At 44.4% G+C, this 14,620-nt stretch overlaps 1 protein-coding gene across 1 annotated transcript in view; it reads right to left on the reverse strand.

Moving 5' to 3' along the window:
- The window catches only part of LOC147725088 (uncharacterized), a 456,944-nt gene that overhangs the window by 99,963 nt on the left and 342,361 nt on the right, over positions 1-14,620 (reverse strand). The window contains exon 2 of the mRNA XM_086918166.1: positions 2,610-2,711. Within this exon, the coding sequence (XP_086774292.1) occupies positions 2,610-2,711 (102 nt within the window). The remainder of the gene's footprint in view (positions 1-2,609; positions 2,712-14,620) is intronic.

The following is a 14,620-nucleotide window of genomic DNA, read 5'->3' on the forward strand; positions in this document are numbered from 1 at the left end:
ATTCGCAGTTTCACAAAAGCAGGCAAGAAATGAACAAAAATGTTAAATAACCGGACTGGGTAAAGACAGATTAGAGTGAGCCAAACCCAATGCGCAGAGGGGGTTGGGTGCGCACAGTGGGTTGGGGAAGGGTCTGGCTGGGACCCAGAGGCATTGGCCAACCCCAAGTGCAGATGGCCAGAAGCTGTGTGGGGAGGGGCCTCTGGCAGTCAGCCTGTGGAGTCACAGGCGCAGGACATGGCTGGAGGCCAGGCACAGGGCCCAGTCATACACATAGAGTTGGGGTCAGCTGCCCAGATTGCAGTGGATATGCCGACCACAGCACCTTGAGCAAAGAGCCGGGCCTGTACCAGCCCTGCACACAGACGTTTTAATGCATGAGCAAAGTGGGCTCTGGCTGTCAGGGGCCCCTGAGAGAGTCTTGCGATGGTGACCTTGAAAAAGTCTTAAACTGATTGTTGTAACTATCATTTTCCTTCAATCAAGTGTTAATGTAGGTAATGTGTGGTAGTCTATTACAGGCATTTTTCTGACAAACATGTATTTAAAAAATTTCTTTCAGATCAATAGAGGATCTCAAATATGAGAACTGGGAGAGTGTCACAGAGATTGTTGGCAGTAATATTAGTGACCTGCTGAAGCTGTGTTACAATATTGAAAACACACTTCACTGTCCCTGGATATTAGATGTAAACACATTTAGAGTTTGTACCAGGTTGTCTGTGCACTGTTAGTGACCTAGCCAAAGTGGACCTGAAGCAGCTGAAACTGGATCGTAAATTCAAAGCTGTTCTGAACAGGGGCCCCAAAAATCCGTTTGGTCCCAGGCCCCCAGAATCCTTAAGAGGTCCGTGCCTGCGCATTGAGGGTTCGGTGTCTGTAGGGGGAAGGCATAGGGCACAGTTAGCATCCAGGGGTAAGGTCGACCTCACGGCACACAGCCTTATCTGTTCGCAGCAGGTCATGGTAGGAGATGGCCGCGAGCTGTGGATTGGGTAGAGAACCCTGCAGCCACTTGTAGATGAGTGTCAAAATAAATCTGAGCTTCACTGACAAATACACTTTTGTAAATCTAGCAGCAGACGGTATGGCTCGCAGGTGGAGGGGTGGGCAGGTCGCACGGGGAGGAGGGGTCGCGCATATTTAAAAGAAAACATTTAAAAAAAATGTATTGTTGCCCCAGGTCCCGCATCTCCACTCCTGCCCTTTTCCATATTGGATGGAAGCACAGCCAGGCACCACTTACTATTCACACACAATGTTTCATTGCAGCGTTGTGATTAGTAGGCACTCAGGCTCCCCTGACCATCATAGTGCTGCAGTGCAGCGTTGTGATTGGTTTTCAGTGTCCTGATTGGACGCTCTACCAGGGAATTGGAGCCTGGACTTGTTCTCCATGCAGGCTGTAATGCAGCCTGCGATGAGACAATTGAAGTGCGCATGACTGGATTGGGAGCCCGAGACGGCTGATCAAACAGTCATTATGCACGTAGGAGTGAGCAAACCACTCCTCTCTTGCCCTGCTCTGAGAGCACAGCAGCCCTGCCCGCAATTTGGCAGGAAGCATAAAATATATATAAAGGTATTATCACTTTATGATTCTTCTTCATATTGCTTTAAACGCCGAGTGAGACTGACGAGGAGCGTTTCCCGTCGATGGCTAAGCATATGAATTACATGTTATGCGAACTATTCTAAAGCGGAGCCCTGCCCATTTTTACTAATACCCTCTTGAAATAGCTGTGGAGGAGTATTTTGTGGTCTTCCTTGTGAAGCCGTGGTTGATTGAAAATTGGAGTGAACTAGACCAGTTCAATTTCTTGTGCAACATATAGTCCTGAGGATGGTCTTGGTGAAAATTATACGTTAAAGACCGAAACGTCGACGCTCTTATACCGCTTGGTTTACATTCATCAATGAAAGGATTTGTATAAAAAGCTGATGGATTAGCTGACTGATGTTATAGGAGCACTCTATGTATATATATGTATAATACATATTGTACCAACGGTATATTACGCCACTGATAAAATGTATTGAATATTGTGGTGTTATTTGTTGCCTAGCATATGTACCTTTCTCTGATTTTGTAAAAAGCCTAAAGATTTAGTTATCAAATAATACATAAAATTGTTTTGAGATATCATGTTTCTTATGTTCCTTTTCCAATTGATGTACTTATAAAAGACATAACAGAAATTCATTGAAGAATTTGAAATAATTCCTCAAGAAGCCTTTTTCTATTTAACTAACGTTACCCAGTTCCTTGGGGATTACTGGGTTGCCCTATTTCTTGTGAATGATGCAATACACAGCACAATAGGGTGGCATCTGTGCCTCTGGTTTGCTCTGTCTCTCTGCCATCTGTCCATCCCTGGGACATGGGCTTTTTGCTCAGGTGTTCACATGTGTCTTATGTAGATACTGTAGAATGCAGCTGGGATCAACTTTTCTGGTCTGTGTAGAGGGAAAATATTGTGCTGCCTTACCCAATTGTGTTAACATATCACATGTGACTGATGAAAGTGGTATTATTATATGCTGTGCTCACTATAGGAATGCATTAGAGTCTGTGTATGCATCAATACATAAGAACCTTACAAACTTACTTGCATTTGTGTATTTGCCTCGTTGACACTTGCACTCGGCGTACCCTGCACTGTTCGTGCACAGCTCGTTATCAGCACACGCAGGGTCACACTGTGGCACACCTGGAAGAAAACAAAACAACAGATCAGAAGCTTGAAGACATTCTGTGAACATTATGGCACCTTAATGACAACACTGCTAAACACACCAACACTGTGCCTCAGTGCCGCCTGGTTGTTATGGCACCTTTAAAGCACTGCTGCCAAACACGCCAACACTGCATCAGTGCAACCTTATTATTGTGGCCCCTTCACAGCACTGCTCCTAAGCACACCAACGCTATGCTTTGGTGTAGCCTGATTACTATGCCCCCTTTACCACTGCTGCTAAAATCAACAGCACTGTGCCTCCATGCCGCCTGATTACTAGGGCACCTTTATGGTGCTGATGCAAAACACACCAACACTGTGCATCTTTGCAGCCTGATTATTATGGCACTTTTATGGCGCTGCTGCAAAACAAACCAACACTGTGCCTCTGTGCGGCCTGATTACTATGGCACCCTTACCACTGCTTCTAAACACACCAACACTGTACCTCATACAGCCTGGTTACTATGGCACCCTTACAGTACTGCTGCTAAGCACACCAACACTGTGCCTTGATGTAGTCGGATTACTATGGCACCCTTACAGCACTGCTGCCAAGCACACCAGCACTGCACATAGGATCAGTCTGATTATCAAGGCACCTTTACCACTGCTGCTAAACACATCAACACTGTGCCTCGGTGCAGCCTGATTACTATGGCACCCTTATGGCACTGCTGCTAAGCACACCAACACTGTGCCTCGGTGCAGTCTGATTACTATGGCACCCTTACGACACTGCTGCCAAGCACACCAGCACTGCACATAGGAGCAGCCTGATTACGAAGGCACCCATACCACTGCTGCTAAACACATCAACACTGTGCCTCGGTGCAGCCTGTATACTGAGGCACCTTTACCACTGCTGCTAAACACACAAACACTGTGCATAGGTGCAGTCTAACTACTAGGACACCTTTACTGTGCCCAAACAGGGCACCACAATTGATATGATGTGTTAATGACACAGCTGCAAAGCACATGAAACATGTGCCTCGGAGCAGCCCTGCGGTGTGGTATGTTGGTGGCAGTAGTCACAGGGTGTGCACGGGTACCCATACATAGTGGATCCATGTCTGGTGCACACACAGAGAGCAGGCTAGAGAAGTGAAGGCGCCTTTCACTCTGTAACAAGGCTGAGTCAGTGAGACCTCCCTCATGTGGTGTGTTGGTTGGAGCCATCACCTGATATGCACTGATGCCTACAGGCACTGTATATACACGTGATGGATGCTGCGTATTGTTTAATTAGTTTATGGTATGTGTGAAATTTTCACGTTATTGACATGTTCATGTGTGACATCAGATTACATGTGAGACATTGCCACGTTATTGATATGCTCAATTGTGTCATCACATTACATATGTGGCATTGCCACCTTATTGACATGCTCCCTTGTGTCATCATATTTCATGTTTGAGATTTCAATGTTATTGAAATGCTCATGTGTGACATCATATTTAATTTGTTACATTGTGAGTGATACTTAACACTCCACATACCCTGCCCTAAATTCTCTTGGATGCAATATCTGTGTGTCTCCCAGGACTGGGGACCTCTAAGTGATATGTGCTCCTTAAATAACACTGATAACAAGCCCTTAAGGTTCCTATTAAGATGTCAGTCCCAAGCGGCAGTTGTTATTTGATTAGTAGAGTCAGGCTACCAATCCTCTACCAAGACGCATATAATGAAACGACAACAGGGAACATGCAGGGTGACTCGAGGCAGTATAAGCAACTATGTTGAGAGCACTAACAGGTGTTAATGGACACAGGCAGTGTAATCAACTATGTAGAGAGCTCTAACAAGCATTAATGGACACAGGCAGTGTAAGCAACTATAGTAGAAAGCTCTAACAAGCACAAATGGACACAGACAGTGTACGCAACTAGGTAGAGAGCTCTAACACGCATTAATAGAAACAGGCAGTGTAAGCAACTATGGTAGAAAGCTCTAACAAGCGTAAATTGTCACAGGCAGTGTAAGCAACTATGGTAGAAAGCTCTAACAAGCATTAATGGACACAGGCAGTGTACTCAACAATGTAGAGAGCTCTAACATGTGTTAATGGACACAGGTAGTGTAAGCAACTGTGGTAGAAAGCTCTAACAAGCATTAATGGACACAGGCAGTGTAATCAACTATGTAGAGAGCTCTAACAGGTGTTAATGGACACAGGCAGTGTACACAACTATGGCGGAAAGCTCTAACAAGCATTAATGGACACAGGAAGTGTAAGAATCAATGGTATCAAGGTCTAACAGGAATTAATTGACACAGACAGTGTAAGAAACAATGTAGCGAGCTCTAACAAGCATTAATGAAACAGGCAGTATAAGCAACTATGGTAGAAATCTATAACAAGCGCAAATGGACACAGGCAGTGTGAGCAACTGTGGTAGAAAGCTCTAACAAGCATGAATGGACACAGGCAGCGTAATCAACGATGTAGAGAGCTCTAACAGGTGTTAATGGACACAGGCAGTGTAATCAACTGTGGTAGAAAGCTCTAACACGCATTATTTGACACAGGCAGTGTAATCAACTATGTAGAGAGCTCTAAAAGGTGTTAATGGACACAGGCAGTGTAAGCAACTATGGTAGAATGCTCTAACCAGCATTAATGGACACATACAGTGTAAGCAACTATGTAGAAAGCTCTAACAAGCATTAATGGACACAGGCAGTGTAAGCAACTATGGTAGAATGCTCTAACAAGCATTAATGGACACAGGGAGTGTACTCAAGAATGTAGAGAGCTCTAACATGTGTTAATGGACACAGGTAGTGTAAGCAACTGTGGTTGAAAGCTCTAACAAGCATTAATGGACACAGGCAGTGTAATCAACTATGTAGAGAGCTCTAACAGGTGTTAATGGACACTGGCAGTGTACGCAACTATGGTAGAAAGCTCTAACAAGTACTAATGGACACAGGCAGTGTAAGAATCAATGGTATCAAGGTCTAACAGGAATTAATTGATACAGGCAGTGTAAGAAACAATGTATTTATTTATTTTTTATTTTAGAAGTTTTCTATAGCGCTGGCCAGACCCGAGGGTATCGGAGAGCTTTACAGTGGAAGAGGGTACAACAGGAATAACACAATGAAGCACAAAAAGTCATAGAAGAATAACTATTAAAAATTGTTTGGTGCCTGAGGGGCGGCTTTTAGGTAGCAACTTAGATGTATTCAGGGTTTCAGGGTGTGCTTGAGTTCGGGAATGCACGGTTAAGGTAGAGATGGTTTTCAGTCGAGTCTTGAATTCTGGGAAGGAAGGGATAGTTCTGATGTCCACAGGGATGGAGTTCCAGATTTTTGGAGCGTTGCCTGCAAAGGAGCGGGCTGCAGTTTCATGTTTCCGAGTTTTCAGTGGGATGAGTAGGAGGGATTTAAAGCTTCTGAGAGTTCTGGTTTGACCAGCTTTCTTGAGCTTAGAGGCTAAGTATTCTGGTTTCCCTGTGTGTAAGGCTTTGTGTGTCAAGCAGGCCTTTCTGAAACTCGCGCGCATTTCCACTGGTAACCATTTTAGATCTCTGAGAGCGGGAGATATGTGGTCGAATTTCTTTGTACCTGAGACCATTCTGGTAGCTGCATTGAGAGTCATTTTGAGTGGCGCTAGGTGGGATAGAGCTGTTCCTGAGAGTGTTGCGATCCGGTAGTCCAGTCTGGATAGCACCAGAGATTGGCAGGCTTGTTTGAGATCTTTCTGCGGAATGTTTGTTTTGATTTTGTTGAGGAGTTTCAGGTTTAGGAAGGCGTTCTTAGCAGGATTCTTGATGTGGTTCGTCATAGATAGTTTGTGGTCGAGCGTGATTCCCAGTGATTTAACTGATTTAGCTAAAATAAGATTTCCATTCAGGGCATCAATCGCTTTTACCCGTTCAATGTTTTGCGTGTTGTCTTCCTTGTTCGAGATTAGGAGGATCTCGGTTTTTCTTTGGTTAAGTTTAAGGTGGTTCGTCGTTATCCAGTCTTGAACTTCTATGAGAGTGTTGTAGAGCCTTAAAATGTCATTGAAGGAGGAAGTTTCAATGTAGATCTGTGTGTCGTCTGCATATAGGTGGAAAGGGATGTTGACTTTTTTCAGTATGGTGGTGAGGGGTACCATATATATGTTGAACAGTTGCGGAGAGAGAACAGATCCTTGTGGGACCCCTTTGGTCACGGGTAGAGGGTCGGATGTGAAGGATTTGATTTCAACTGGTTGAAACCGATTCTGAAAGGAGGAGAACCATTGAAGGACCACATCGTCCGCACCAACTCGTTCTTTGAGGGACTTGATGAGCACCTTGTGGTCAACTGTGTCAAAGGCCGCCGACAGGTCAAGCAGGATGAGTAGGCAGCAGTGGTCTGAGTCCATAGAGTTGCGCATGTCATCCATTATGTTCAGGATTGCGGTTTCGGTGCTGTAGCCTTTTCTGAAGCCTGATCCATTATGGTCTAGGAGATTGATGTTATCGAGCCGGTTGTTTAGTTGACGTAACACGCATTTTTTTAGGCATTTGGCTTGAAAGGGCAGACTGGAGACTGGTCTATAATTGTTTATGTCGTTAGCGTCAAGGCCTGGTTTCTTCAGAAGAGGTGTAACCTGGCCGATTTTGAGGCATTCAGGAACGATGCCAGTTTTTAAGGAGCTGTTGATGATTTCACACCAGAGTGGCGCAAGGGTGAGCTTCAGGTCTTTGGCCATTTGGGAGGGGATGGGATCTAGGCTATGCAATGAGGGTTTAGAGGATGAGATTAGATTGAGGATCTCAGCTTCGTGGATGTGGTCGAAGGGAGTCCAAGCGGATGCAGCCGGGTTGCTAGCGGTCGTTTCCGTTGTTATTAGGTCGTTATTGTTATGCTGATTGGCCCTGATGTCAAGAGATAGTTCAATCTTAGCGATTTTTTCATTAAAGAAGGTGGCGAAGTTATCGCATAGGGATTTTGAGGGATGGCGATGGATAGTGGATGGCTTGGATGTTTGTTTTTTGATGATATCAAAGAGTTATTTTGGTCTGTTTTTGGCTTTGTCTAGCGCATTGCAGAAGAAGTTCTTTTTTTTCTCTATTGATGTGCTTCTTGGCTGTGGCTGGAGGAGGGGTACTTTCTCCACTGACGTTCTGTAGCTCGAAGATGTCTTCTTTCTTCGTTGATTTCCTTGTTAAACCAGGATCTCGATGGGATGTTCCTAGGTCTTTTTTGTCTTCGTGGAGCCAATTGTTCTAGGATGGCGGACGTGGTAGTGTTGTAGCGAGCTCTACTATGTGTTAATGGGCACAGGCTGTGTAAGCAACTATGTAGAGGGCACTAACAGGTGTTAATGGACACAGGCAGAGTAAGCAACTATGTAGAGAGCTCTAACACGCATTAATGGACACAGGCAGTGCAAGCAACTGTGGTAGAAAGCTCTAACAAGCAAAAATGAACACAGGCAGTGCAAGCAACTAGGTAAAGAGCTCCAACAAGCATTAATGGAAACAGGCACTATAAGCAACCATGGTAGAAATCTCTAACAAGCGCAAATGGACACAGGCAGTGTGAGCAACTGTGGTAGAAAGCTCTAACAAACATTAATGGACACAGGCAGTGTAATCAACTATGTAGAGAGCTCTAAAAGGTGTTAATGGACACAGGCAGTGTTAACAACTAGGGTGGAAAGATCTTGCAAGCTTTATTGGACACAGACAGTGTAAGAATCAATGGTATAAAGTTCTAACAGGAATTAATTGACACAGCAGTGTAAGCAATTATACAGTGAGCTCTAACAGGTAATAATGGACACAGGCAGTGTACACAACTATGGTAGAAAGCTTGAACAGGCATTGAAGAACACAGGTAGTGTAAGCAACTATGTAGAGAGCTCAAAAATGGGTTAATGGACATAGTCAGTGTAAGCAGCTATGGTATCAATGTCTAACAGGAATTAATTGATACAGGCAGTGTAAGAAACAATGCAGCGAGCTCTAACAGGTGTTAATGGACACAGGCTGTGTAAGCAACTATGTAGAGGGCACTAACAGGTGTTAATGGACACAGGCAGAGTAAGCAACTATGTAGAGAGCTCTAACGGGCATTAATGGACACAGACAGTGTAAGCAACTATGGTAGAAAGCTCTAACAAGCATAAATGGACACAGGCAGTGCAAGCAACTACGTAGAGAGCTCTAACAAGCATTAATGGAAACAGGCAGTATAAGCAACTATGGTAGAAATCTCTAACAAGCACAAATGGACACAGGCAGTGTGAGCAACTGTGGTAGAAAGCTCTAACAAGCATTAATGGACATAGGCAGTGTAATCAACTATGTAGAGAGCTCTAACAGGTGTTAATGGACACAGGCAGTATAATCAACTGTGGTAGAAAGCTCTAACACGCATTATTTGACACAGGCAGTGTAATCAACTATGTAGAGAGCTCTTAAAGGTGTTAATGGACACAGGCAGTATAAGCAACTATGGTAGAATGCTCTAACCAGCATTAATGGACACATACAGTGTAAGCAACTATGTAGAAAGCTCTAACAAGCATTAATGGACCCAGGCAGTGTAAGAATCAATGGCATAAAGGTATAACAGGAATTAATTGACACAGGCAGTGTAAGCAACTATGCAGCAAGCTCTTACAGGTGTTAATAGACACAGGCGGTGTAAGAAACTATGGTAGAAAGCTTGAACAATCATAAATGGACACAGGCGGTGAAGGCAACTATGATACAAAGCTCAACAAGCATTAATGTATACAGGCAGAGTAATCAACTATGAAGAGAGCTCTAAAAGTTGTTAATGGTGAGGAAATATAAATTTTATGGTCAAGTAATGTTCCCTAACGTGTACCCCACCGTCTCCATGTACCAGCCTAAAGTGCATGTAACTTCCCTCCTGTGCCAGCTATGAAGACGCAAATACATTTGCGTCCAACGTTAACATGTCCTCTTTCAGATCCGCCATGAATGGATCGATAATTCAGTTCCTAAGTATGCCATGCCAACGTCTTTATATGGTGCATGTATGGTCAAATTGCACCCGTTTCTAAGGCTCCGCAAGGCCCAGATGCAAGTCCAGGCCTCAAGCCTCCTGAAACGCTCCGAAGTCACAGCCCCCACCTGTATCTCTGAACTCTGCCTTACTCCCTGCGCGGCTAACGGCGCGTAGCTCAGCCTGTTGCCTGCCAAGACTATATTCAACCTTCAAATTATCTGTTCCGCTCCTCGAAAATGCATTCCTGCCTACTAGTTTAAGTAAACATTCCCCCAGCTGTAGAGCGAAGGGCCCGGCCTCACTGTCTCCGTGCAAGTAATTCATAGCCTCTGTTACCATGGAAGGCCCATGCCCCTCGCATCTCATGCAGACACTTAGGCGCTTATACACGCACTCACAGTCAGTATGGAATAGCCTCTGCCCAAGAGACCTTTCCCTCTAGATAGTATGGTTCCCAAACATCAGATATCAGATATGATAGAAGTACGAGTTGATCTGACATGCCAGACTTCTGTCTCTTTCCGCCAGTGTAAATGTCAAGTTCCCTGCACCCGTCTGTTTCACGTCAATCATACGTCATGCAGCTGCGCGCGCATCCATGCCTCAGATTTCTGCTGACTTTACAAATTTCTGCTTTGTTGCCACCCACTTGTGACACCTATCTGTGACGTTTCTAGTACACACCTCCATGTTCACGCCCAGTTCACGCCTTCTAATTACGTATCACTACCACGTGGATGCTGTTATCTTGTTTCTCTCAGCTGTTACGCCTTCTGTATTGGTTTCTATAATGCAACTTAAGTATATAAGCTATGTACTGTCAATAAAATATTGCTCTATCCCTTCCTGAACCCCTGTGGTTGCAGGAACATGATATCCAGGTCTTGACCATTCCTTTTTAAGGAATAAAACCCCTAAGAACTCTAACACCACGGACTCTGCCTCTTTCTTTCCGATTGAGTTATTATTGATTAAGTACTTACCTGCATAGAAATTAAGACGGTAAATCAAATATTTACCACATTATTTTGGCGCCCGAACAGGAACCCCTCCCCCACCCCACGCGCCGGTTGGTGCGTTGCAAGCTCTGTCCCCTGCCATCAGTTAGACGGAACTACGCGTACTGGCAGGATTTCCTGTATCTCCCTCTGGCCCACGGAGGTGACGAAGACTGCGATCAGCACCCAGACGAGGCGGTGAGGAGTGCGGAGGATCCCGACCAGAGCCTAGCCGAAAGAACCAAGGTCCGAGGTGTCAAGAGGCCCACCAGTTTTCCGAAGTATCCACGTGTCGAGTCCAGTCCGGTCCAGTCCAGTCGAGTTTTCCGAGGCCTTCCGTTCCGTGCTTCCCGGTGAGTACCATTGCTGGGTCGTATCTAGACGGGTGCATTATTATGTATCCGGTAAAGACGTGTTTGGGTACACACATGCGGTCTGCACTGTTTTAGACAGTGTATCTGTGCTGTTTAGCAGTACATCAGTTATCTAGGGTAGAGATATATGTTCCAAAATGTTTTTATGTGATTAATGTTGTGGTATGAGTGATTGTTTAATGTACATTATTGTGTTTTTGTGTAACTAGCTGTGTTCCGTATCGAGTATTCAGTACTAAGTAACAAGATGCCGTTCTTCAATAAATTAAAGCAGATAGGAACTAGGAAAGGGATACTAGAGGAAGAAATTCCTATTCCCCCTAGGGACACGCCTGGAAATTTCATGTATCATAAACATGGCATAGACGCCATATTGTATCTAGATTTATGGGCCGATTATACTAAGCACTTAGACGAGAAACACAGATGGCCAGTTACAGGAACATGGGATGCCGAGTGCATCATGAAGGTAGAAGAAGCACTATGGAAAAAGAAAGCCAGACAATCGCAGAAAGACGCCATAGAATTTTGGCGTAAGGAATCACATAAACGTGCTGAAAAAGCACTCCGTAGAGAAGACAGACTTAAAGAATCAGATAGAGCCCGAGAGAATGAATTAGTTAATGAAGGAATCCGAGTAAAAGCAGAACAAGTAGACCGCGCACGAAACAATCTCGTAAATGGTATGTATCTTGTGGCCGAGGGTTCGCCTGAAGCCACTTCAGAAATACCGAAAAACCTGCCGTTACCATTGGTTCCAACTAAAGTAAATCACAAGACCACCAAAGATATATTCCTTGCCGCTTATCTAGACGATGTAGCACCCGCTTACACCAATCAACGTGCCCGCGTCCCGCCTACTGACGGTGACGGAGGTGGCAACCCGCCTCCAGACCCTATCCCGCCATTACCGCAATCAGGTTTCCCCGTTCGACAGTCCGCCAGTCCTCCACCTCCACCACTTCCTGCACCTAAAATTGATATACCGAAACCGCTTCTACCTGATCCCACTAAAAGACAAGTTCAAGTACACATACAGACTCCACAGAGAGATAATGTCCAAGCTTCCGCCTCAGGAGGTGCGACCGGGGTTTACCGGACCCCGCCACCAACACACAGATTACAGCTTAGGGATATGCAGAATCCTTTTACGTTCCAATCACCCCGTCTCGACATACTCAAAGAACCGCTTCCAGTTTGCAGATACGATCCAGTACCCGGCAAAGACGATAGGATGTTGATAGCATCACTACGATTGCGACAAGCTACAGATTACCTAATATTATTCTCAGGAATGAAAGAGCACTTAGATAGAATATACCATTTTGTCCAGACTGGGGAAAATCCCGAAAGTATTAAGGAGGCCCTGGCACACCAGAAGGTTGACACTCAAGCACACATATTGCGTTTTTTTATAAATTGCTTAATAAGAGACCGAGACAGGCCTGGGGTAGACCAGGATGAAATGGAAGCACTAAACAAGTGGGGTCAAAATATATCCGAAGGAAAACATGATAAAGGGGGTTGTATAGCCAGTATGTACAAGAGAATAAGGAAAGCAGTGATAGAAATAGACGAAAAAGAGAAAGAAAAAGCTTCCGAGGAGGAGGAGGAGGAACTTGAAGAACAAGAAAAGACTACAGACACGATAGCGTATGTAGGTAAGGGAACTTACCTTAGGAAAGGCATTCGTCCGGAAAGTAAGAGAGTTTACCTCTCTGGCATATCAAAACCGAATTCTCCTGAACATCAGTTCCAAGACACTGATAAAATGCTTCGAGAACGAATGGGGTACCATGTACTCAATTCTATGGATGAACAAGAACTAGCCCGGTCAGCAGTACTATGGGCTGACAATCCTAATATATATAATGATGACACAGTAGCACAGACATTTCTGAACCTATCTCCAGACGAACAGAAATTAGCAGGTACATATATGATTCAGCACCTCCTCAAGTTACACAGAAATCAACATTCTGATCCAGGTCCCTTACACGATACATTAGAAGCACTAATCATGGACAGATGGAAAGGCCTAAGTACCAGTTTAATTCAAATAATTCTAGAACAACGACACAGATATAACACTTTTTTAGGTCCACAATATGTTCCCGCTCCGCCCCCAGAAAGAAAAATGTATCATATGGAACGTCGCATTGAAAGTCAGAATCCCTTACGAGAAGTACATCCAGTTATGGGCACCGATAATACCTTGAAACGTGTGTATGTTTACACACCTTTAACGAAGTTAGAATTGTTAGAAATGAAGAAACTAGTACCTTGTCATGATAAAGACCCTACAGGTTTTCACAGAGAACTTAAAGACATGCTACTCATGGGAGATTACACATATACAGATATCATGAAATTGTTAAAGGTACTGCTGCCTACCGGCATCTACGAGAAACTTAAGGAAAAAGAATGGGAGGTAGGAGATAAAAAGATTATATGGACAGAAATAGAGGACGAGGAAAAAGGTCGTACCCCAGGGCTAGGCCTTGGGGAAAAAGCAAAAGCATTACCAGGTCTAATAGTACAAGTCTTACCAAGATTATTAACAACTAAAAAGGAAGACTGGGACGCAATCTCAGCCTGTAAACAAAAACACGATGAAGATACTAGCGATTTCTATTCAAGATTTGAGAAATGTTTTATTATTAATAGTGGCCTAAAACCAGGTAGCGAGTCATACCCGCATCTTTTTGTATCAAAGTTAGTTGAGAATTCCTTGACCGCAGTCAAGAATCGCGTATATAAAGTTGAAAGTACATGGCAAGCAAATACGCCATCACAAATGTTACAAATGTTACAGTACCACCAGAACAGAATTAGAGAAGAACAGGATCACGAACAGAAACGTATGAAAGACACGAAAATGAAAATGTTAGTGGCCCAGTCGGTTCCAGCCGACGGCCAGAGAAAGGGTACGACACAGACAGGAAATTCAGCAGCTCCCGTTAAAGGGACATGCAACTATTGCAAGAAGCCAGGTCACTACGTACATGAATGTCCAGTCCTGCAACATAATATAGCAACAGGTAAAACTAAGGAAAGACCGCATCCACCTAGACAAGACCAGGTTCAGCAACAGACTTCACCGAATTCCCAACCTATGCATGCTCCACATACAGCACAGACCGCAGCGGTATCACAGTCACAGCCCATAGCCGCAACGCAGCTAGTTTCACGGCAGATGTGCCAGTATGCCCAATCTGATTATCCCGATTATCAGCGATACACATGAAACAGCCTAGAGAGGGAAGTTGGCTTGCCTCTTATTGAGATTCCTGTGGATCAAGAGGGTCCTTATGTACACAGTCAAGTATTGGGAAAAGACAGAAAATTTTTAATTGACACAGGGGCAAGCCGCACAACAATCAGCCATGACGAAGTCCCAGGGGCACCCCTCTCAGGCTCACAGAATGTTTCCCTTGGTTTTTCAGGACAGCCTATTGTAAATGAGGTATCAGAACCAGTTCCCTTGGCTGTGGGTCCATTATCACGTGTTACAGACCTATTACTTACGAAATCATGTCC

This window comes from Lissotriton vulgaris, chromosome 4_1, assembly GCF_964263255.1.
Source record: "Lissotriton vulgaris chromosome 4_1, aLisVul1.2, whole genome shotgun sequence".
Lineage (NCBI taxonomy): Eukaryota > Metazoa > Chordata > Amphibia > Caudata > Salamandridae > Lissotriton > Lissotriton vulgaris.